The 22,702-nt window shown below is 40.5% G+C and overlaps 6 protein-coding genes across 6 annotated transcripts; 4 read left to right on the top strand and 2 right to left on the bottom strand.

The window, feature by feature from the left end:
- Positions 1-292: 292 nt before the first annotated feature.
- BDB00DRAFT_826513 (P-loop containing nucleoside triphosphate hydrolase protein) lies at positions 293-7,421 on the bottom strand. Its single transcript, XM_053123726.1, has 19 exons — positions 7,288-7,421; positions 7,039-7,218; positions 6,665-6,797; positions 6,305-6,542; positions 6,065-6,192; positions 5,785-5,984; positions 5,081-5,680; positions 4,850-4,990; positions 4,504-4,785; positions 4,367-4,426; positions 3,917-4,270; positions 3,559-3,835; positions 3,362-3,449; positions 2,253-3,264; positions 1,926-2,159; positions 1,313-1,832; positions 1,001-1,224; positions 719-883; positions 293-644 (listed from the first exon to the last, which is right to left on the bottom strand). Exons 2-19 carry the CDS (start codon positions 7,201-7,203, stop codon positions 549-551), a joined length of 4,917 nt encoding a protein of 1,638 aa, XP_052979075.1. The 5' UTR covers positions 7,204-7,218; positions 7,288-7,421; the 3' UTR covers positions 293-548.
- An 808-nt stretch (positions 7,422-8,229) lies between these two features.
- On the top strand, positions 8,230-9,635 carry BDB00DRAFT_764845 (cyclin-like protein; the record flags this gene model as incomplete). The annotated part of the gene is made up of 5 exons (XM_053119479.1): positions 8,230-8,360; positions 8,490-8,571; positions 8,673-8,804; positions 9,187-9,364; positions 9,466-9,635. Coding segments are annotated over 5 exons (693 nt in total), but the record flags the coding sequence as incomplete, so codon positions are not given.
- Positions 9,636-10,787: 1,152 nt separating this feature from the next.
- Positions 10,788-12,080, top strand: BDB00DRAFT_883338 (uncharacterized protein; the record flags this gene model as incomplete). Its single annotated transcript, XM_053128224.1, has 2 exons — positions 10,788-11,144; positions 11,247-12,080. The coding sequence occupies 2 exons, from the start codon at positions 10,788-10,790 to the stop codon at positions 12,078-12,080; spliced, it is 1,191 nt and encodes a 396-aa protein (XP_052979073.1).
- Positions 12,081-12,330: 250 nt separating this feature from the next.
- On the bottom strand, positions 12,331-14,955 carry BDB00DRAFT_946268 (P-loop containing nucleoside triphosphate hydrolase protein; the record flags this gene model as incomplete). The annotated part of the gene is made up of 5 exons (XM_053129519.1): positions 14,787-14,955; positions 14,559-14,699; positions 14,336-14,419; positions 14,004-14,240; positions 12,331-12,352 (listed from the first exon to the last, which is right to left on the bottom strand). Exons 1-5 carry the CDS (start codon positions 14,864-14,866, stop codon positions 12,331-12,333), a joined length of 564 nt encoding a protein of 187 aa, XP_052979072.1. The 5' UTR covers positions 14,867-14,955.
- A 224-nt stretch (positions 14,956-15,179) lies between these two features.
- Positions 15,180-16,428, top strand: BDB00DRAFT_939397 (uncharacterized protein; the record flags this gene model as incomplete). The annotated part of the gene is made up of 5 exons (XM_053129315.1): positions 15,180-15,187; positions 15,293-15,713; positions 15,796-15,865; positions 16,121-16,228; positions 16,333-16,428. The coding sequence occupies exons 2-5, from the start codon at positions 15,616-15,618 to the stop codon at positions 16,426-16,428; spliced, it is 372 nt and encodes a 123-aa protein (XP_052979071.1). The 5' UTR covers positions 15,180-15,187; positions 15,293-15,615.
- A 5,502-nt stretch (positions 16,429-21,930) lies between these two features.
- Positions 21,931-22,524, top strand: BDB00DRAFT_826499 (uncharacterized protein). Its single transcript, XM_053123725.1, has one exon. The coding sequence runs from the start codon at positions 22,098-22,100 to the stop codon at positions 22,404-22,406; it is 309 nt and encodes a 102-aa protein (XP_052979070.1). The 5' UTR covers positions 21,931-22,097; the 3' UTR covers positions 22,407-22,524.
- Positions 22,525-22,702: the final 178 nt, after the last annotated feature.

Here is a 22,702-nt window from a genome sequence, read left to right as displayed (position 1 = left end):
GTCCATTATCGTACCGCACTACTCGTAACATTGATGCGGTTGTCGTCATGAATTAGATTGTACCAGACACAAGAAGGCCGAAGCACAGTTTTGAGTGTACTTCCCGCAAGTATACGGTGGGAAAATGAGCATTCACTTCCGTTGCATCTCTATGATTGTACATTGATAGATCTACGTACATTGAAAAAACCGAACCTTATGCATTGCTGTACCTAAGCCTTAAATTGTTTAACACCTAGGAACTGCCATATAATAAATCCTACATTTAACTGTACATAAAACCACGGCCACTGAAGATTTCATGATGTATGCTATATAGCACCACACGCTTCGCTGTAAATAATAGTATGGAAAGTGTACATTTTACATAAGTTAAATATATTTATACTTGAACAATTCATACAAATGCCGTCAGGTTAATATAGCTGACAAGCTATTTTACGGAGGCGAATGCTATTTCACGCCTGTGCGGAGGGTGTGTAAGGTAAAAGGAGGAAGAAACATATGTGACGAAAAGGAACAAAAGGCAAGTGCGATTTTGGTTATTTTCAAGGTGAAGCGATCGCTGTTGCCTCAACAGCATCCTCTTGGTCTTTTTGGTATTGGACCAAAATAGTCAAACGTCGTAAGCGCTTAAGGTTCAGCTGTAGTGAAAAGAAATAATAAGCATTGATATCATAAAAAGGTCGTCACCCTCACATTTATAATTTAAGCTTACCCAAGCAGGCAGGTATCTCTGAATTTCCGTCTTTCGGGGAACAGGTATCTCAAACGGGTTGGTAGTATCGTCGAGCGAAACTGAATCGAGCAACAAGACATCGCTCTTATCTCCACTAACCACATGCGCAGCAACAGCCTTGAGAATTTCCGGCCGTACAGGGTTCTATATATATCATAGATATATATAAATAACTACATATATCACATACACACACTTTCGTACAAAGGTTGTTCTCTTTTTCTCTGATATATTTATCATGAATTTTTCTGGCATGCGTACCTCGTAATCTGCAGTTTGATATTGTGATATAAGTTTTTGAATTTGTGTTGGTGATAGAATCCAGCAAACATCATAGATATTCTCGATATCTTCGAGCGAGGCCTTCTTAAACTGAAGAAGTTTTGTTGCTTGCATGAGATGCTCGAGTTGCAATGTTCCTTCTGGTATATCGTGGCTCTTGCACCATTCTTCAATTCGGGTGATATTGTACTGGATTTGCATGGCTATTAATATGATCAATGATGATTTAGATGTTATCCTTCCTGGAAGCGAGAGTCAGATTCTCATATTATTCACGTATCCTTTGCTTACCTCGCTTCCAAGATGAAAAGTTCTTGCGCATCAATATATCATTGAATGCAGAAACACCAATCAATTTCAGCAACTCAGTCAAGACTTGTGTCTGAACTGTATGTTCAATATAGTAGCACTTCATGGAACGCCAGACCTTGGTTAAAGAGTTGACCAGATCGTCCATAGTGTACGACGGTTGAGACGAGCCGGTTAATAATTTGTTGAAAAATCGACCGGAATCGGTGGTAATAAAGCCTGGCAAAGACTGGCCTTCGACGATAGCAGGAATGACCATCTTGCCCAACCGTTTCTTGAGCTCCTTCATCCAAGCATGAAAAATGTTGTCTTCCAAGCACTGCAGTTCAAACTTGACAGTCGATGCTAACTTTTCAAAGTCTTGCCAGCTGCCAACCTTGCGTGAGCCAGAGTGGACTTCGCTGCCCAATTTGTGCTCTGCAATACAGATCAACGAAAGTAGTTCGTGAACATTGGATAGCCAAAATGCACAAGGTACAATGGCTTCATCGCCAGTGAAACTCTATATATCAGGGAGTAATTATTTAGCCGATCAAGCACATAGGGAACTTTGACAAAAAAAGGCTTTGTGTTATTTTCTCTCCCTTAAACTTACCAGGCATTGTTTTTGGATTGTATCCATGACCGTAAATAGCAGACGTTCGGACTCTTGGATGCTTCCTTGATGCCACATTTCAGTAACAGCCATGCCAATCATGTGAGCAGGGAAGAAGATTTCTTTCTTTGATGGAGGATTTTGCAAACTTGGTAATGGCATCTTCAACGCCTTGATCAATCCTTCCAAAATTTCCTCCTGCAATCCTTCTTGTTCGGTTAAGATAGTAGCCAACTATATATGCAATAAGATAGGAACAGGTGCCGTTGGTTACAAAGGTATTAGCATAAAAGTTTGACGACATAGCATAAGGGCGATGTGATTTACCTCTTCTTCTGGATTTTCACCGATAGCTTCGGCAATGCCACCAGCCTTTCCACCAAGCATTGGACCAAACTGGTGAATGGATGTTGGGCGTGGATTTCTGGTCAACAACTCAGCGTGGCGAATGTTATCAATAGATGTCTTGGATCGGTTATTCGGTACATCAGCAGTACTGTTGCGGCGTGCTTTTCTGCTTGTGGGTGAAGCGGTGCTAGGTGATTTGTTGCGGATCGAGGTTGATTGTTGTTGTTGCTCTTGGCGCTGCTGAGGAGGAGAAATGAGGCTTTCTTTGACAGCTTGAGTGTCCAATTTGCCGTTATTCGAAGTCGGGGTGGGGGAGACGCTGCGTAAATTGGCAGTATGGGGTGGTGCAGGCGACAAGCTTCGGTTGTTGACATTAGATTGCGATTGTTGACGACGTGGTGTGTGCAAAACTTGGGTCAGCTGTGCCTTGAGTGCCGCAATCTGACTCTTGAGTTCGGCAACTTCGCCCTCGTCTGCTGCATTGTTGGCTTTTTCTTGTGCTTCTTCGACGGCTTTTTGAAGTTTTTCGTTTTCTTGCTTTTGGGCATCGAGCTGATCTGTCAATTGGTTGATTTTTTTTTCGTGGGATTTAATCTTGTCCAGCGAAGCCTTGTAATCTGTGGCCAGTTGGTCGCGTTCCGCTTGTAGTGTATCCCATTGTTCTTGTGGTACAGTAGGTTCTTGTAACCTTGTCTCCAAGTTTTTGTTTTTCTTTTCTAACTTTTCATACTTGTCGGTCCAAGTACGGATTTGGGCTTCCAGAGCTGTTGATCGGTCATTGGCAGACTTCTTCTCGTCTTTTAGCCCCGTCAGAGTCTGTGTCAGCTCAACAATCTTGTTTTCCAGCTTATACGAGACCTCCTTGAAGTGGTTGGCAGATCGCGCTTCTGATCGCAGACCCACAAGCTGTTTGCGTGCGTTACGACGTCGAATTGAAGATTGTAGCCGAATAATGAATTGACGCTTGGCTTGATACTGTTTACGTGCAAACCTGTAAGAGGAATGTATACTTTGTTAGCAAAAACAATAACAACAAAATCTCTATAAAAGAGGGAGGCTGATATGCGATTGACAGTAGTGATATTTACCAGCCACGGACCAACCGCTGGATAGCAATTGCAGCTGTGTGTTCCTTGACAGTACTCAGGTTGCGACGAGCATGGCATCCACGAATAGCTATACGTTTCGCACACGTTATTGTTAATTTTTTATGATCGATAAAATACAGGCTTTCAGCGGAAGATATTCGTGGGATAAAGTAAATCAGAATGCCACTTATATATACCTGTCTGCAGTTGAAGAATGAACTGCTGAGTAGCGAGATACTGCTTACGAGCAACGTATCTGCGCCAGCACGACTGGATGGTAATAGCCGCCTTGCGTTCCCGGAAAGACTGTAGCTTGGTTTGAGCCACCTTGCGGCGAGCGACACACTGCAAGCCGATTGCCAGACTTTGCATGCGAACGTACCGAGTGCGGTAAATGTACCGTTTGATATTCTTTTGAAGCAAGACTGCGCATTCATTGTATCTGTCTGCGCGTAATTTCTCAAGGTATGCTAGCTGTATGACAGAATTAACAGAGTATGTTTAATAAATAGCATAATATAAGTATTTGCGTATCTACACAAGAAAAACCCTTACCTGACCAGCACGGAAGAAGATCTTTGTAGTTCCCACTTGGTACTTGTCCTTGTCCTTGATAGATGCATCCAAAATAAGTGAGCAGAGCTGTGACATGTCGAGATTTGACTTGTTATCCCAATGTTTAGAAGAAACTAATGCATAATATCGATCGGCAAATTCTTCGAATGTCCATCGTGAAGGGTATCCGGCACAGCTGATACGAATCGTCTCAAGCACACCGCATGCACGTAATTGTGAAAGAACCATGTTCGGTTCAAACTCCCAAGCGACCTTGGCTTCGTTTGGCTTAATACATCTGATATAGTGTACGTTTGTTTGTCCGATTGTGTCCATCAGGTTGATGAGTGATAGCTAGATATCAGCAAGTTTTTTTTCCAAATCCAGGTTAGCTGTTTATTTACCCACTCATCTAACGTTTATGAAGTACATCTACGACATTTAGTTTACCTTGAAAATAGAACCAAGGGTTGGTTTTCGGAACATCATGCTCATGCGCTTGTTTTCAGCCTAAGGGATGGACAGGATAAACGAATCGGAACAGTTCAATGTATACTTCATTATACTTTTCGCTTTTGTATACTTACTTGAGGGGCTGGGTTGTTGGCAGCGGCCTTTTCTAAAACATCCTTCAAAAAGTCAAAATCAGAGCCTTGAAGCAGAGTAAGATGCTCATCGGGGACAGTATCTTTGTTCTTATCCAAAAAGTTTTCGGCTTCGTATTGTACGTCATGCGCGTAATGAGCAATGGTGAATGCATTGTTGGAAAATCGCGGTTTTTTGAAATAGTTCTTGTATTGAGGTGTGGCAAAGTTGCTATATAACTTTTGGACGAAGCCTTGATCTGAACCTGCTGGAAGACGGGATTCCTGGTGTATATCCGTCATATTAATAACTGCGACAACAAACAGCGTCAAACCCTTCTTTCCGTACCTCATCCAAAAGGGACAAGATACCCAATCTTGCTTCAATCAGCTCGATACACTTTTGGTTATCGCTAAATTCAATAAAGTTCCAGTTGATCTTTTCACGGACGTATTCTTCTTGCTCCAGTTTGAACACGTGCTGGTTAAACTATATATGCACAATGACGGTCATATGTCAATGTTATGCATGCATGCGTGTGGGCCTCTTTTTCTCTAATCTTCTTACTCATCACTTTACCTGCTGCTGCAATTTTTCGTTTGCGTAGTTGATACAAAACTGCTCAAACGAATTCTTTTTGAAATGCTCGAAACCATAGATATCGAGTACTCCGATGAAAGTAACGACTTTATCGAGATCGGGCGACGACAGGCTATCATTGATCACACCAACAAGCCATTCGAACAGATTGGCATATACGTATTTGGCTACTGAGTCCTTGACCACATGGGCTTGCGCGGGAGTCAAATTGGTAACAATCTTTTCAGATCGAGTAACGATTTGTTTACGTACAATCCATTTTCTGAATTCGGAAGCGTTAATGCCCATCAATTTGGTAGCTGTTAGTAAGGCAGGATCGCTGTCATTTAGCATCGCGTCACCACGGCCGCCAATCTGAATATTGCCGATATGTAATAGCGCAGACAAGAGTCGGAAGATCTTCCATTGAAGTTGTACGGAAAGACCAACAGTCGACAATGCACGTTGGGTTACTTCGAATTCGGCCGCATCGTCGACTCCCGGAATCATGCCTGTACCGCTCTGGTTCAAGTAGTGGAAGCTCGTATGATCACCCAACTCGAACTCCTTCTTCTCAGACAAAGGAGCACCTGCGCAAAGCTATATAATATACACATTCGATGTTCGTATTCAACTCACCCTTTCTCGCTTTTCTTTTTTTTTCTCATTGTGTTTCCCAACTGTTAAACCATAGAATCACAAACCTGATAAAAAATGTGATAGTTTCTTTCAGTTTGAGGTTGGAAGATCAAACGCGAACGTTCGAGTAGATAAGTTCGGATCTTGGCACCGATGATATTGGCTCCCTCGTCAAATTGAATTTCGATATATTTTCCAAAACGAGAACTGTTGTCGTTTCGCGTAGTTTTTGCGTTACCGAACGCTTCCATAATGGGGTTGGTAGCTAATCACAGAAATTTAGCATAGCAGCAGTTATGAGTAAATATTATTTCAAGCGAAAGAGCACCTGTGTTTCGAGTTTACCTAAAATCTGCTCTTCGACTTCTGTCATGCCACCACCCGACTTTTTCTTCTTTCCCACTGATTCCTGGTCATCGGCCGTAGCAAAGTAGCGCATAATGTATTTTGCACTAACTGTTTTACCAGCACCACTATTATTTTTAAAATATCAACCAGTCAGTATCCACAACATGAGGCTTTTTAAAAAAGGCATTTTTGCAAAGCCTCCCCATGAGCATTTACTCCCAGATTTCTTCCTTTTACCTTTCACCAGAGACAACGATCGTCTGGTTCATCTGTTCCCGTATCATGCAACGGTAAGCATCTTCAGCAATAGCAAATAGATGTGGCTCCAGTTCGCCACGACGTTTTCCGGAGTATTGCTGAACAACATCGGGGTCATACAAGGCCACTCGATCGAATGGATTTACGGCAATAAGCACGATACCGGAATATGTGTAAATCAGATGCTGCATATAACGCGTCCGGATCGTGTTTAACACTAGTGTTTTGTTATTTTAGCACAATCTTAGGACAGACGAATATGCAGGCTTTGTTTTTCCATATATATCGCTTCCTCCATCGCTTCTATTTTGTGCATTAGTCCAAGCATGATATGGGTACCTGATGGTTCGTTCAAATGGCTGAGATTGGTCAGGTCATCTGTATACTCCATTTTCGGTGGGTTTCTTAGCGGTGGAAGATTCGCACCGCTGGTTTTTTCAATTTCTGCCAACGTTGACTCAAACACATATTCCTATCGTTTGTAGAGAATATCAGTATATCAGTGACGTGTTGTCATAGGAAAAAATTGTTGCCACTAGGCAACGCACAAAAGAAAAAGTTGGTGCGTTGCACAGCAGTGTTATAGTTTAATAATCCGCACACGCACACGCAAGTCCGCTCTTGAAAGCAACATAATGTAACTTTCGGACCGAACAAGCAAGACCGGCGGAACGCGCCTACATTACTAACTGTTGCAAAGAGCTTACACGTACTTGAAGGTCATTATCGCCTTGAAATGTGATGGCCACTTTATTTCCGCTGATGGAGTTGGAGATGCATGTCGTAGAGATCCATCCCTCAGTTTTGTCGGTAAACCAAGCCTTAGTTCCCTTTGTATATACTTCAACGGATTGAAGAGTCGCTGTTTCTGCTGTCATTTTGTTTCAAAAGCGCTAGATAACAAACAACTTGAATGAGTGATAAGGTGTATAGAGAGGCAAATACGTGTGTACAAGCCTTACCCTCCTGTGTTTTCTGTTGCTTATGCTCGCAGGCGCGATATCTATACAGTCGAGCACTCTGATAGTAAAAAATAATATACAGTATATAAAGACTCAGGTACAGGCGTTTAAAACGAGAGTGCGAGAGAGAAAAGAGGCAAGGCGGACCTTAAGTCAACTTTTAATCAGGCATATGCATGTGTGACGTTTGAATTTATTAAACCCAAAGTTGAGAGTATGTAAAGAAGAAGTGATGCTATGTATGGTCTTAGTCAAGAGCCATAATCTACATTTATAAAATAAGAAATCGTGGTATGGGGTACGCGCATATATTAAAGAGTAAAAGGATCCTTGAAAATAGAGATCCTCGTCGACCAAGCATGAAAATTGACACTTCGCTAAGCTGAAATTGTTGCATATAAGATCACTCAACAAGTCCTTAGAATCTACTCCATGCTCCCCACTACAATTTAAAAACGTTTAGTCTCGCCCCAGACAGCTTGCATGCTCAAGCTTTTGAGATAAAATACATAAAAGTTGGAGATAATATACATAAGAAGTTGCTATAGGTATTAATGGTACGCGAAAGAAGCTCGGCCAAAGGTTTAGCTGGTATAATAAAAGGAAATGAAAAGCCATGGATCGCTGACATTATTAAACTGATGGCTTCTCTCAGAAGAATACCCTAACTTATATAATATAAGTGAGCCGTTGGTCTATTGCACTCAAAAAACTGCATACAAAGTGTAATTAGATCAGTCGTAACTTGAAACTGTGACGGGTGACATCATATAATAGGTGAAATTACCTTTTCTTTCGGGTTCGCTGACCGACTAAGTGGTGTGTGGTGCTCGGCATGGTTAATGATCAGGTAAAAGCATTGAGAAAAGAAAGGGAAAAACCAGCGGTTTGTTCGATCGTTAGACCCCATATTTGATTAATCAATCGTTTTTGCTCGTATTACAGTGGTATTTTTCCAAAGATGACCTGCAGTACACACCGTCCGTCGCTGATGGAATGACCGTTCAGCAAGAGCAATTGGATCGAACCAAAGGTTGTCTGTATCTGCTTGCGATCGCTGCCAAATTAAACTTGTACGTTTAAATCATTTCTGTTTTTCATGTTATGCATACACATAGTGGAATCTGGGATATGATTATTAAGTTGCTTTTTGTGGCAAACACTAATTGTGCAAACATTCATATCATTCAACAAAAAAAAAGGCCGCAACTTGTCGTTTCCACAGCCTGCACATTCTTTCACAGATTTTTCATGAGACAATCCATGACGCGATTTCATGTATATGTAAGTCTCTTATGTTACCGCTGGTGTTAGACTGACTATTAGAAGAGCTGGTGGAAATTTCTTAGCTAAAACATTGGCATTGTGTTATTAATACTATACAGGATATTGCTGCGACGAGCTTATTTGTTGCAACAAAAGTGGAAGAATGCACGAGGCGAATTAAAGATATTATCTTCGTATGCTCACAGAAGGCTGCAAAGAATGACAAGCTACATCTCGCAGAAGATTCAAAGGTATAGAGAATACGGTTCTCGGCAATGGCTTAAAAATGTACTGAAACGGAATTGATAGGAATTTAATAAATGGAAGGACACCATGCTGTGCAATGAAACAATTCTATTGCACACCCTTTGTTTCGATATTGCAATCGAACATCCACATATCATCCTTTTAGACATGGAAAAAGAGCTAAAAGGTAAGATTATGGAGAGAAATTGAGGCCACAGGTTTCTTGTTTTTGTGTTTAGGAAACTAAATGTTCGGGTGGATATATTACATTTATAGTGTCGCCTACATGTACCAAAAGAGCATGGATGTTTCTATACCAATGGTTTGTCTTTTTATTGATTCTACATTATATACTTACTGTTGCTGTTATTGATTGCTTCTATCCAGCAAAAGGTGGGCTTACACATCACGTTTTTATTAAATAGCTTAGGTGTACCGTTATGTCTTTTATACAGACCAAAAATAATTGCTGCTGCTGCTTTGATACTTGCCTGGCATTTTTCTGATGAAGATCCGCCTTCAGACTGGTGGGAAACTATAGGTGTTGAACCTGGTCAAGTTACAGGTAATCATTTTATTTTTTGCGAACTATGTTCAGCGACGTGGTTTACATCTTGCAAAAAAGAAACGAAAACAAAAGCTCATCTATCATCTCAATTAATGTAGAACTTGCAGTCGATATGCTGGATTATTGTGACGACCATTATGCTCAAAGAGCACCACCTACACATCAGCAACATCATCACCATCATCAACATCAACAACCTTATCATCAACAAAAGCAGCACCACAATCACCATTGCAACAGCAGCCCTCATAGCCATCATCATCATTAGAAAGAAAGAAAAAAGAAACGCTAACATGTACATAATATATATAAATATATATATCCCAACCAGAAAGAAACAAAAAAATTGTATCTGTGTGTGTATATAGTATATTTTCATACTTCCTCCCCCATTTAAACCCTTCGACTCATTTCTCTTTCGCAAACTTTAAGGTAGTATTAATAAAATTAAAAATTCACGGGAAAACCTACAGTGAAGCAGATGCTCATTCTTAGTTCTTGTATGGATGTTATGTGGGTTTATCAGGAAGGGCAAAAAAAGTATTAAGAAGAGTAATGTGTAAGGATAGCACTTGTAAAAGCAGAATAGTCACCAAAATTTGTGCTAACTATGCGTCACAATGTTTGCTCCATGCAATATGAGGCGATGCTGCATTGACATATTCGATATATGCTCAGCTAATGGCGGTTTTCGCATTAGTTTGTTTTCCCTGGTGATTGTTTCTCCGTCAACTGAAGATGACGATGACGATGACGGTAGGATGTATCCATCATAAGTCGCTTTTTACGACTACAGTGAAGAAAAGAGTTCTTTTGAAACTATGTCTGTGAACCATGCTGCTCGACTTTAGGCTTTGCAGTGCAGGTTTATGAAAACATGATTTTCTTACCCATGAACTGTCATGTATGTACTGGCCGCCTGAAACGTTTTTTTTTCTTTTGTACAGGTGAATGTGCTTTTAGCCGACGTAGATTGCACCGGTTTAGGATAATACAGCAACGGATCATTGCTGTTAATGTGCCCCCAGTCTGTTCTGGTTGATAGTAGCATTAACACTACCTTTCTGTTAAGAGCTTGATTTGTTTCGTATAGATTCCTGTCGTGTATGTAAGGTGACCTTTACGTCTTTAATAGAAACACAAAATCAGGATACGTGTGATCAAGTACATTGGCGCACCACATCACAGTTTCAAGGATTAAATTTCCGTTTATTTGCTAACTGAAAGTTGGGGCATGTAACACCATCAAAAAAACTTCCGTGCATGAACATCATCCTCGGAAGTGAAGCAGCTCTGCGAGACTTCTCCTTTCCTTTACTCTCGTCTTTTTAAGTAGTTGCGGGGCAACAACTTTACTCGCATTTGTATATACATGAACCACTGTTATTTTAATGATTATAACAACAACAGCAAAGCAACCATGCTAGAAGCATTTACCACCACTGCCACAGCAACTTACGAGCAGCAACAACGTACTCATTTAGCATTACAGCTACCAGAAATTGTCACAAATATTATTACACATATCGCCAACAGCAGCAGCCACACCGCAGCCACAGCGGCAGTCAAGAATGACAAGAGCAACTTATATCAATGTCTTTTTGTAAATCGGCTATGGCAAGACTGTGCCTCGCGTGCCATTTACCGAACACTTCAGTTTGGCGAACATAAGGCCAACTACGAAGCATTTACTAAATTTGCTTCTATGTTCTCCGATGAGCCAGTGCTGTCGCAGCAGCGCAATCTCGCACCCTATAGTACACCTGCCTCGCTGGCCGTGGCTAACCCGTTCGACAGTATCAATAGCGACGAAACATCACGTCTTACCTCCGTACATCAACATCGAATATTGCCATTGGTCTCAAAACACAAGATACAGAACATCAGCAACAACACGGACTATCCATATACTTCAGCGTTTTTGTCCCGTTTGAACGATCCCATACTAGATGAACGACCACAACGACTGAACACATATCGACGAACACTACGATCACTCACTTTACGCAAGTTTAAAGACCCCACACCGATTACACAAGCATTGCAACAAGTTGGAAAGCACGCAGTACGGATCGAAAGGCTAGAATTGTATATTTGCGATTCAGTTACAGACAAATCTGTATTTACATTTTTGCATCATGGAACGCTGACTCACTTGACACTGGCCGGTTGTTATCAAATCACTGACGCACTAGTTACCCAAGTCGCCGAATCATGTCCTAATCTGTCACTGTTGGACGTACGTGCCTGTGGTTATGTATCCGACAAGTCCATTACACAAATTGCATTGAGGTGTCCGAAGCTGTACCATCTCAACGTTGGCCGAGTGCGCGACCGTGAACGGATTACGAATGCATCGATTAATCTGGTTGCTCAACATACAAATATCGGCGTCTTGGGTTTGGCTGGCTGCGATATCACGGACGAGTGCATGTTGCTATTGGCCACGCATCGGAATCGTGCATTGGAACGGATATCCGTCAATAACTGTCGCCGTTTAACAAACAAGTCAGTCCATGCGTTTGTGAAGCATTGTCGGAACCTTGTCGTTTTCGAGATGAAGGAATGTCATTTAGTGAACGATTGGGAACCGGTGGCCGAGATGGTCAAACGTAAAGTATTGCTGACTTTATGTGAGCAGCAAAACAGAGACTGTGTAGAATGGGCAAAGGCGCATGGTCGTACTTTGCATGTTAGAGCACCACTTAAATAAAGCTAATTTTCTGGTTGATAAATGTACCAATAATATACTACGCAATTTCAATTATCGTTTTCCCCACTTTGATACATATGAAATTTTAATACCATAAAATCAGAAAATAAGTTGCTGCAAACTTCACTCACCAACTCGCTATATAAAATAACGGCAGCCTCTCTTTCGGCCTACATATCAACGGCATTCACACTAAAATAAACATTGTTTAAGGAAAGAAATTTGCCAGGAAGGCAAGAATCTCTTTTACTTATCGAAGCTGTCGCCTCGCTCTTTATCTAAAAAGAATAACACAATCCCGGTATCTAGTCGGCAGGTTGAAAAGACTCATACATCCGTTATCAGATGTCTGGAATGCTAATAGACTTGGACATTTCATCAAACGTTCACATCATGCTGCTATCATGTTAACGATATTAGTACAGATTAACTAAAAAGTGTACATTTTTGTTAGAACCTTATTTCTAACGGACAGCTCTTCTTGCTCGCTCTTACTGGCTATTAACCATCGACAACTCTTTACATGGATAAAAGTGATCATCAACATACGATATCAGCATGAGAGAAAACTCGTCTAGGATACGTAGCATCACTATGCTGCAATGCCGTCAAATTTAAATAGCTTCTCATGCATTCTTAAGCAGATAATTATGCTTCATTCTAGTACCAAATGTATTGCTTGGGTATCTACTGTAGTAGTAATACATAGAAGGAATGAAACTAATAGCAACAATGAGGACGCACTCACAAACCTACCACATTCGACTGCACAAATTGTATGTAATACAATGAGCATTGGGAAATCTCGTTAAAAAAATCCTTATGATGTGGTTGTGAAGTAAGATGGAGCTAACAATGAAACAGTGAGTGGTTGTGGTTTAAAAACAATAATATGTAAGTAATTTACTTTATAAAAACGTCATGGGTACAACTATTGGGTGGAAGCCATCTCCCTCTTATATCTGCAGAACTACAGTTTACATATCTTTACTCTCAAACGAAATCAATATTCTTAGCTTACGTACACAAACAAAGCATGGAGAAGGGGACTAAACCAGTAGCACTGCCGCACCCTAGAGGCTACAGCTCTCGTCGTGGTAGTGTCAGCAGCAGCAAAAGTACCACGGCTGCTGATTTGATTCCTCACGATAGCGGCAGTAATGGCACCTTTTATATTCATTCGAACGAAAACATCAACATCGATACTGATATAGTTTCAAGGTCAACGCAGCATGTCAGACCTGTACCAACAACCAGTGGTGACATAACGACGGCCGATGACAGTAAGAGCAAGTATCCTAGTGCCGCTAATAATCGACAATCAGTAATAGCAGGAAGAGGTCATAACCATACCAACGTTACCGTAGCATCAGAGCAGCAGCAACATGTTCCTAGCGAAGAGTATGAGCTAAGCGATTATCAGAGCTTTAGTGATCGCAATAGCAGCAACAACGACGACGACATAGAAGATAACGAGATTATGCTAATTCAACCGTACTGTTACTCTCCGATTTCAGCACCGAATCCATCGCTAGTAACTACTACAGAACTTGATCGATTTAATCGACGAACAGTGCACAACTCACGAAGACTTGTAAGCCGGTATCTGCATAAAAAACGAGTACGACGGAAAAACTCGCGAGTCGATTATTCAAATCATTTTTCAGAGGAACAACAATACCGTTGTTGCTGCTAACGAGATCATAATACCTTGGTGCTTTTAATAAAATCAATTGTGCTAGTAACCTTTTTGTTAAAGTTTCCCGCTTTTGATATAAATGTATATCAAATAAAATCACTGGTTATTCAGTATATCATATCATATTTTATTCGTGATTGCCGATAAATGAACGACTTTGGTATACTCAAAGTACATTTTCATTTTTGTTCTTACAGTTTTCCTCTCTTTTTTTCATATAATACCGAGCAATGTCATCAGTGGAGTTGGTACGCGGATAAGGAATATCAGGAACTGGCTTATTTAGAAATTGACAGAGGCGATTCCATCCTTCCCCGACTTGCATGACCAATAGACTATCGGCGGGAATGGTTTCTTGAATCCGCTTGTTATGAGCAAGAAATTTAGCTTTCATTGCTCCTTTGTCTAAAAACTGCTTTGGATCGGCAAAGGCGCCATCAAGTACAACCGTATTTATTAAACTTTGTAAGCGTTGCTGGTAAAGTGTAGGATTTTTGGAAAGAATCCACCATCGATCTGAGAAATTTCAAAGAGAGATTTCTTGAACGAGTTGTACCAGTCTTCTGGATCGCGGACAGTGAGAATTACTTTGGCGTCTGGATATTTTTTCATCAACGGTTCGATGAACGCGATCGTTGGCCTGTCATCATATACGCACCGCATCGAAAATAAAAAATGAAGCAGATACGTTAAACAATGGATGGAAATCGCCCTCTCTTCTATCCCTCTACTTTTATACGCTGTTACTGTTATCGCTGCTTCATAATTCGTATATTTACCAGTCTGCAGCTGCACTGAACCCGGCGTAAAGTTTATCCCAATCCACCTCACGTTCTGGATGTCTATAAGCATCTTCGAAGGCTTCCGGATCTTGCTCTCCTTCGTTATTCATCATGACGTACATATGGTGTGTGTTGTACCTGCTCGTACTTCTACAATGAGCTACTATTTTTGAGGTATATAATAATGTGGTTGCGATAGACATCACATGGTTTTAAAAGTACTACCCTAAGTGATTCAGCGCTAATCGTAAACTGTCTGTTCCTGTACGGCCAAAGCCTGCGCAAATAACTTTGAGTGGTACCATGGATGTTGACGAGTTCGAAGAAAGAAGTGATATGGTTGTTTTACTTGATTGAGGGAAGAAAAAAAGGCATATTCTTTGATGGTTCCGGTGGCGGAACGTGTACAAAAGACCTCAGCTACTCCTTAAATGTAACGAGCTACGGCAAAGCTTCTCAGTCTTGCGTTACCATAGATTTCATGATGCATACATGTATTTACTAGACTACTTCATATGAAACACACAATGCATATATGCATTATGCAAATTAACCAAAACCTCATAGTGCCAGGGACTCGATTCCCCGTCTGAAGCTCAACTGCTTTTTGCAGCAGTACTATTCAGGTAAAATTACTCTGCGTAGCTTATCAACACAAATAGCTTTTTACAAAGCTTGTGGGTCCTTGCATTCGTATAGTATCGGCTTATTGATCATCCAGATGCCTCTAGTAGGTTCTACCGCTTCCAGCCATCAACACCGGCCCTGAGTCAGGCATTTTCCTGAATATAGAACTGAGGCTTTTTTCCGTGTCAAAACTACTTCTTTGACCACAACATTGTCTGCCATAACAGCAATGCAAAGTCTAGCCAGACAATCAATCAATCGTTGCACATGGCGCTTATTCTCGTTTGACGTTAACTGAACTTGACGTTACTGCCACTCGAACAGCATTCGACCAGGGACGGTAAGCTTACGCAGCACAAAACTACAGTCAAGCAATCGAGCCATACACACAAGCTTTAAAAACCTTGCATACCAATCTGACGTCGAGATGCAGCACAACTACGATCGTGTATTTGAAGATTGTAACCGTGCCAATAGCGATGAGAGCTGCAAAATCAGCAGCATGCCAGAGGTTTATTATCTAGAGTGAGTATGCACATTGATTGATCCGGATAGAACGATTTGCTGGGGGGATGATATCCTTGATACACTTAATAAACTTGCTCAGTTGGGCAAGTTTCTATCAATTTATGCGACACCGAACGATTCATGAATACTACCAAAAGAGTTGCAGAGCGGTACGGACAGAAAGGATGTATATCTCTTAGTGGAATTGACGCCTTGTTCAGTGGCCCAGCAGCATCTAGTCTTATGAGCTTTTGTGTGCAGAATTAAGACAACAACCACACTAATATTTCTACCACATATTGGAAAAGATGCTGCGGTCCACGGAATTATTACAAAGCTAAATCTTGCGGGAGGGTGGCACTAATATCCGTAAGTCACAAGTACTAGTGGATATCACGAACACCCTGCGCGACTCACATGTATAGGATCTACGAATCAAAGCAAGCTGCAAGATTAGAGGAAAGCAGATAAAGACACTAGCATCGGTGCGCAATATGGTGCGCTTAACGATTTATGACGGCTACGTGTTGTTTGTAAGCAAAAAGTGTCTCGACTCATCAAGGAATACCAAGGTCAACTTTCTCTTAATGTACACATTGAGTATGGAGGCGATGCGCACTTATATGATTTCAATCAGCACTCCAGAATTAGCAATGATGACGACAACAGCAAGCATCAGCGACTAAGCGAAAGATACAGCATTGATCATGAAATACCCAGATTTCGAAAGTGATTATGAAGAATTGGGCGAGTCATCCTATTGTGGTCGAAAACACGTTTGTTTCGTAAAAGACGACGATTACGTATATTACTCCTCTGAAGACGGTTATGAGAAGTGTTTCAGTGATGAGGATAGCGATATTGAGTACTGATGTTACTATTAGCGACTAGTCCCTTTCCTGGTCGTTCTTGGATCCTGCTTCTTCTCGTATTATCCCCTCCCCACACCCTAATAATGTTAGCTGTCTATTAATATATCTCATAATTCATGCTTTGTTATATCTGAAACGTAACACAGACAGCGGTTTTATTTTTCGGCTGTACCCTGCTTATAGTCGTAGCAATGAATATCCATTAGCGCAAAGATAAACACGCGTTTTACTTGCTCGTAATGTCGGCGTTATAACATGCAATACATTACGAACTAAATCAAGGAATAAAGAAGCACTTTGGTACACTATCTACAGTATATAAAGTAAATTGAACAGTAGCAAAGTGGGGCTAGGAACTTTATTGCTGGAAAGAAAGCGGAGCGGAATCAGGTTACAGAAAAAGCCATGGTAGTTTGTTGGAAAGAAAAATGGAACTTATAGGTTGTTGTTGGTGTCATTGTTGTTATGCGTAGAGTTGGTACAAAAAGAAAGAAAACTGAATATTGTTGCTTATGCTAGTCCCCGAGACAAAAATAGAGATGATTATCCGCTCTCTTTTCTTTTGACCTTATCTGCGAGTGGGTGGGTATGGTGGGAGTGGAGGCAGCGGAGGCAGCGGAGGGCTGGGAGGAGATGGAGGATACGGAGGATATGCTGGGGGAGGGGGAGGGGGAGGAGGAGGAGGATAATACCATGGTGGAGTTGTCGGCCACATAATAGGAATGGGCCAAAATTGCTGGGGTTGGGCTTCTTGTTGCTCACTAAATTTATATCCTTTTCGGTTATACCTTTCATGTTCTCTATTCCCACACGCCAACCTCCACCAAGTATAGCCGCCAACTACATAACAAACTTACAGTTGCTGTTCGTCTGCAAGAGGTTGTTCTTGCACTTGCTGTACCTCAGCGCTGGATGTGTCAGTAACTGGGGCGGCCAACGCAGGCTGGCGCCATGCCAGCAGCGATAGTAAAAGCGAAACGATCAAGAAAAGAAAATGCATATTGGTATATTGTAAGCACAAACTTTCTGGCTTTCTTTATATACCTGGTGTATACATAGAAAATACTTGACACTTGATTTAAAAATAGCAGTAGTTAGCGTTTATCATTTTGAAGTATCCATAGTCTGTTGTATATCATACATTTTATCATCCGTATCTTTACGCGCCTAATATATCATTTCCACTGGCAGTGGTTATAATTTCGTAAGGTACTCGCTACTGCAACAATATGCTTTAGGCCTTTTTTCTCTTTAAAACTACTAGATAATTAATACCAGTAGGATATTAGTCCTCATATATCGTTGATAGACTACCCTAGCTCGAAACAATATGTATTTTATATACGCAACTGATATAACAGCTTACGTTGAAGAATTTTATCAGTTCAAATTGACGCAACAAATGTTCATCTACATAACGTAGGTCGATGAGCAAGAGTCTATAGCACTGACGATAAATCAACTAAGACGCTTATTACCGCTTATTACTATGATTTGATTGAGTAATAGCAACTACATTATATCCGAAAGCAAAGTGTTAATAACTCTAATTATCATGTGAGCAAGAATTTCTAATATGTTGCTTAAGTACATACTCTTTCAGCTCACCATGATATACAAGATACATCATGGTCGTGATAATAAAGCCGTTTTGAGAAATACGAAAAGCATTTATCGCTTTTATGATCCTGAAGAATAATGATGATGTTGTCGGGATGCACAGCATCTTTACATATTGTAGAAAAAGGGATAAACAACGTGCTCGACTTCGTACGGTGGATAGTAAGAGCAAGAATAGAAGGAGATACACTGTTACTGTACTATTATTTGTCATGAGATTTGTGATTACAATCATCATGTGCTCTATTGTGGTCTTTCCCTTTGCGCGCTGTTAATTTTCTTTGCGCTTGGGTCTAATTTGTCAGGGCTAACGAGCAACCCAACGAAAGGTGGACGAACAAATTCGATCGCGACGACTCTTTACATCTTACTACATTTACATATAATTCTGCTTAGAAGGCAGAAGGCACCTAACATAACAAAGCTAGGATGTGAGGACCTACACTGGACACCTTTTTCTCTTATTTAGTTCTACATCGTGCTATCATAGTAGTAGTAGTAGTAGTAGTAGTAGTAGTATATTCTCACCGACTTTAGCCAATGTATTGGAGTTTATCTGCAATGCTTTGGTTACCACTCATTCCTATAATTAAAGACGAGCGCGATTGTGTGCATTGATAAAGTATACCGCCAGGTCATATTTTATCGACGGATATTGATAACGCGGTTTTCGGTTTTGAGCCTTAGCTAAGCTTGCGTTCGAAGTGTAGTTTTTAGTAAGCACCAGCAATAATATCGTCTATTGCAACGTTGGGTTGGCTGATATGTAAACCAAAGAGAGTAAGAACAAATTAGAAGAAAATGACTTCAGTCTTTGCTGTAAGGTGTCCTGAATAAAATAAGCCGTTTAGCAGGAAAGAGCAATAGGTTAGGACGCACAAGTAAGGAGCTATGTACAATATAAGTTTTGAAAGTTTTATTCAAGTGAAAGAGGTGATTGTTCAATATCGTTTTCTATTCTAAAGTCTATCCGTATTTACATTCGATGCTAAGGAACCCTTGGCATTTCTTAGCGTTTTTGGGGCCTGCCATTGGCTTATGAAGGCTGTTGCTGTTGGTAGCGACGCCAGACTTCGTGTTGGTGTGTTTGAACGGCTACGTCAAACAATTTATGCAAGAGGTAAATATTTAGGGTGCTTTTCTGAGTTTATTTTTATGGCTTTCCTACTGCTTTATTGTTGGGTACAAATAATGATATAGTATAGGAGACTACAATGATTATGTTGATAGTGTCGCAGCGTATGAATATAAAAGAAGAAGAATTGATATAAGTTATAATTTGGGGATAACGAAATAAACAGCTTTCTTATTATGTCGTCCATTTCTACACTGGGTTTAGGAGCCGTTACCTTCTCTCATTGCCATGCACCGCTTTTATATCATGTATTGCATGGGCAGTGATAGTACTAGTACTGCCGATTACAATTGCATGAATACCTTTCAATCGCTAAAATCAGTACCTTTAAGAGAAAAGAGGTCGGGAAAATGGCAAATCAACTATACTGCAGCTATTTTAAAACGCGACATCGATGCATTGATGATTCTTGTAATATTACATGCAGAACAGTGGCTTGTGTAATCACTGTACTACCTTTTATGCTAATGGTTACAGCAGCAAAAAGCCAGGTGAAAAAAACTGCTGCGTAACATTAAAGAAATTAAAAAAGCGGTTCTATTATTATATGCCTGCTTACAATAGCTGGGGGGAAGCATCACTTCTTTATAGCAATAATTGGAGCTGGTGAACAAACCCGCAACAGAAATTGGAAAAATAAACATGCAAGGCTAAATGATTACAGAATATTCGAAGCATGCCGCCATGCATACGAAACAGCTGACTCTAAAAAAACTATGTAGGGCACCGTATAAGTACTCTATCCACATTTCGTCTGTAAAGAAGGTGGGAGTACTAACACAATAGTTTAAAGTCATCACAAAAAAATTGGTTAAGAGATGTAGAACATAGCGATCGTGCATCATTGTCAGTTTCAATGGTCCGATTAAACCCTCTTCTTTTGAATTAAATCATCCCTCCCGACTAAGATTTGTTGTCCCTCTTATAGGCGCGTAGTAAGATTAAGAAGAGTGGGTGTGTCGAGCACAGTCCATGATAAAAATAGGGTGTTGTCAACGAGTGAAAGTCCTTATATGCACCAACAATGACAGGTACTCTCAAAATTACAAGCTGGTTTTCGTCTCGAGCATGTATCCTACTTACATCGAAATCTGAGAATAGAGACAGTGCGACTTCATTACCACCGTGCCTTCTCGCTCTCTCTCTTCTTCACCTTTGTACTTTGATTTTCTGTGCTGAACCGTCCAGTGCGATTCTTCCGACGATTGGCGATAGTATAAATGAAACACTAGTAGTTGTTGCCAATAGCCGGACGCCAAAGAAGCAGTCCAAACCGGTTCATTACGATAATGTGTTTATTATATATTCACTTATATATTCACGATAATCAAACGATTTACCCTTGGCAACTACCACTACAATGTGTATATCGGTTGGATAATTTACGCTTGTTGAGAGATTCGTGCTACTTTCATTCAACTTGATTCGGTTGCCATCTTCACCAAACAAGTGTACAATGACACAATCGCATTTTGTCTTCCCCTCCCTCTCAAAATAAATTGTACTTATTTACTTTCCTACGATTTTATTAAGGTGGATTATATTCTGTTGTTCTGCTGTTTCCACAACCTGTTCGTTGAAGACCACAGTAGCTATGCATAGCAATGAGGAGTGATCTACCTGCTTCAATGCTACCGATAAACCTAAAATATCACTGATGAAAGTAGTAAACGTGAAAACGACTTAAAACAAGCAAGATTGCGCCTTCACTATACTCAAATTATTGATACCGTACACACACGTTTCGAAGCTATTGAATCTCGCATAGCAGCAAAAGAGAATGAAGATTCCTTGTCATTTTGTTACAAGTCCGGAGTAACCCTAACTAAATAATCTTTCCACGGATTCTCCCTTTTTTTATGAAAAGTAGAAAAAGCAGCCCGATGATAACTACGAAGGAGTACTCCTCTATTCAAAAGCAGAGCCGTCATTAACGCAAGTAAGCAGTATAGAAAGCAAGAAGTACCATTTAACCGCTTTTCTTATCAGCGTTCCACTCCTCCTGTCGACTCTCCATTCTTACATGGTAGTCCAGATTCTCTACTATCTCCTCCTTCGTAGTAGAAGTAAATGAAGGTTTTTTTTACTTGAAAACTACTCCCTTATACTACACATATCACTTAGTAGCTAGTTAGTAATCAAACAGTGTGGAATTTTTGTTCTACTGCTGGTTGAATATTACTACTATTAAATTTTCTCATCTTTTTCCCTGTAAGAAATAAGAGCAATAATCCTATGTTATAAGAAATCCAAAGGATGCAGAGACGGTATCGCTTATATATTTCACGGGTCAATAATGTAGAGGCTAGAACGTATGCCACTTTTCGAAGAAAAAAAAGGAGGTGGGCGAGAGTGCCCAAGGCTGTTGGGAGATGTGCAGGGACCAAGTATACAATCGCTATGTCGGTGCTCTAGAGCGTACTTATCCATGAGTAGTACACTTGGAGTACCTTCTTTTTTCCCGAAAATTGCTAGTGCGTTTTTCACCTGGGCTCCTAAGCACAATCCATGCCCTTCTTTACCTTTCACCATAATTAGCAATCAACTCCTAAATAATTACCTTGCTCATTACCCAATAGAATACGGATTCTGAGGAGAAATCAGTTTAAAAAAATGTAAGCGTCATCTCGCTTTTTTTTTTCTCCTTCTCTCTTCTTCTTTCTCGCTTACCATCATCATATATTACAACATACAGATACTTTGTATACAAATAAAAAAAAGCACAGCTACGTAGAAACATCCATTCACCGATTGCCACAACCAACCATCAACATAATGCATCTATCGCCATTTGTACTATCATCCCTCGGCGTATCTCTATTACTATTATCAACGCAAATAGTATCAGCCGTGACCATCTACGTGACCTATTGCGGGCAGAACGATGCAATCACGATTATGGTACCACCTGACACATGCTCAAAGAATCTGGCGTACCAAGATTTTTGTGGATTCACGACGGAAGATACTTCAACCATCTGCAACCTCTATAATGATTTGGAGTGTCAAGAACAACCGTTATATACTGGTACAAGCCTCAGTGCGCAAAACAAGGGCGTGGTTGCTTCGATAAAATGTCAATAAAAAACGCTTTCATTCCTGGCCTCACTATCTTATTGTTGGGAAATAAAACCAAGCATATTATTATCGAATGAAAGAATTGATTTGAAATAAAAAAGAAGGGGCAGCTGCAGTAATTCGGTTGACGAAGATCTTTATCGAGCATGATCTCCTCAGCGTGTCAAATAAAAGCACGCACTTATTAATAGGGATCTTTTTATATCTTGATGTTATTTAGTCTCGCTAGCTTTCGCAAGAAGACGATCATAGCAACAGCGAAAAGAGGAAATAAGAGAATTCTCGGCTGATAGATCTTTTAA

Source organism: Zychaea mexicana, assembly GCF_025766255.1.
Source record: "Zychaea mexicana strain RSA 1403 chromosome Unknown BDB00scaffold_43, whole genome shotgun sequence".
Classification (NCBI taxonomy): domain Eukaryota; kingdom Fungi; phylum Mucoromycota; class Mucoromycetes; order Mucorales; family Lichtheimiaceae; genus Zychaea; species Zychaea mexicana.
Note: the sequence above shows the minus strand (reverse complement) of the source record. Positions and strands in the feature narration are given on the sequence as shown.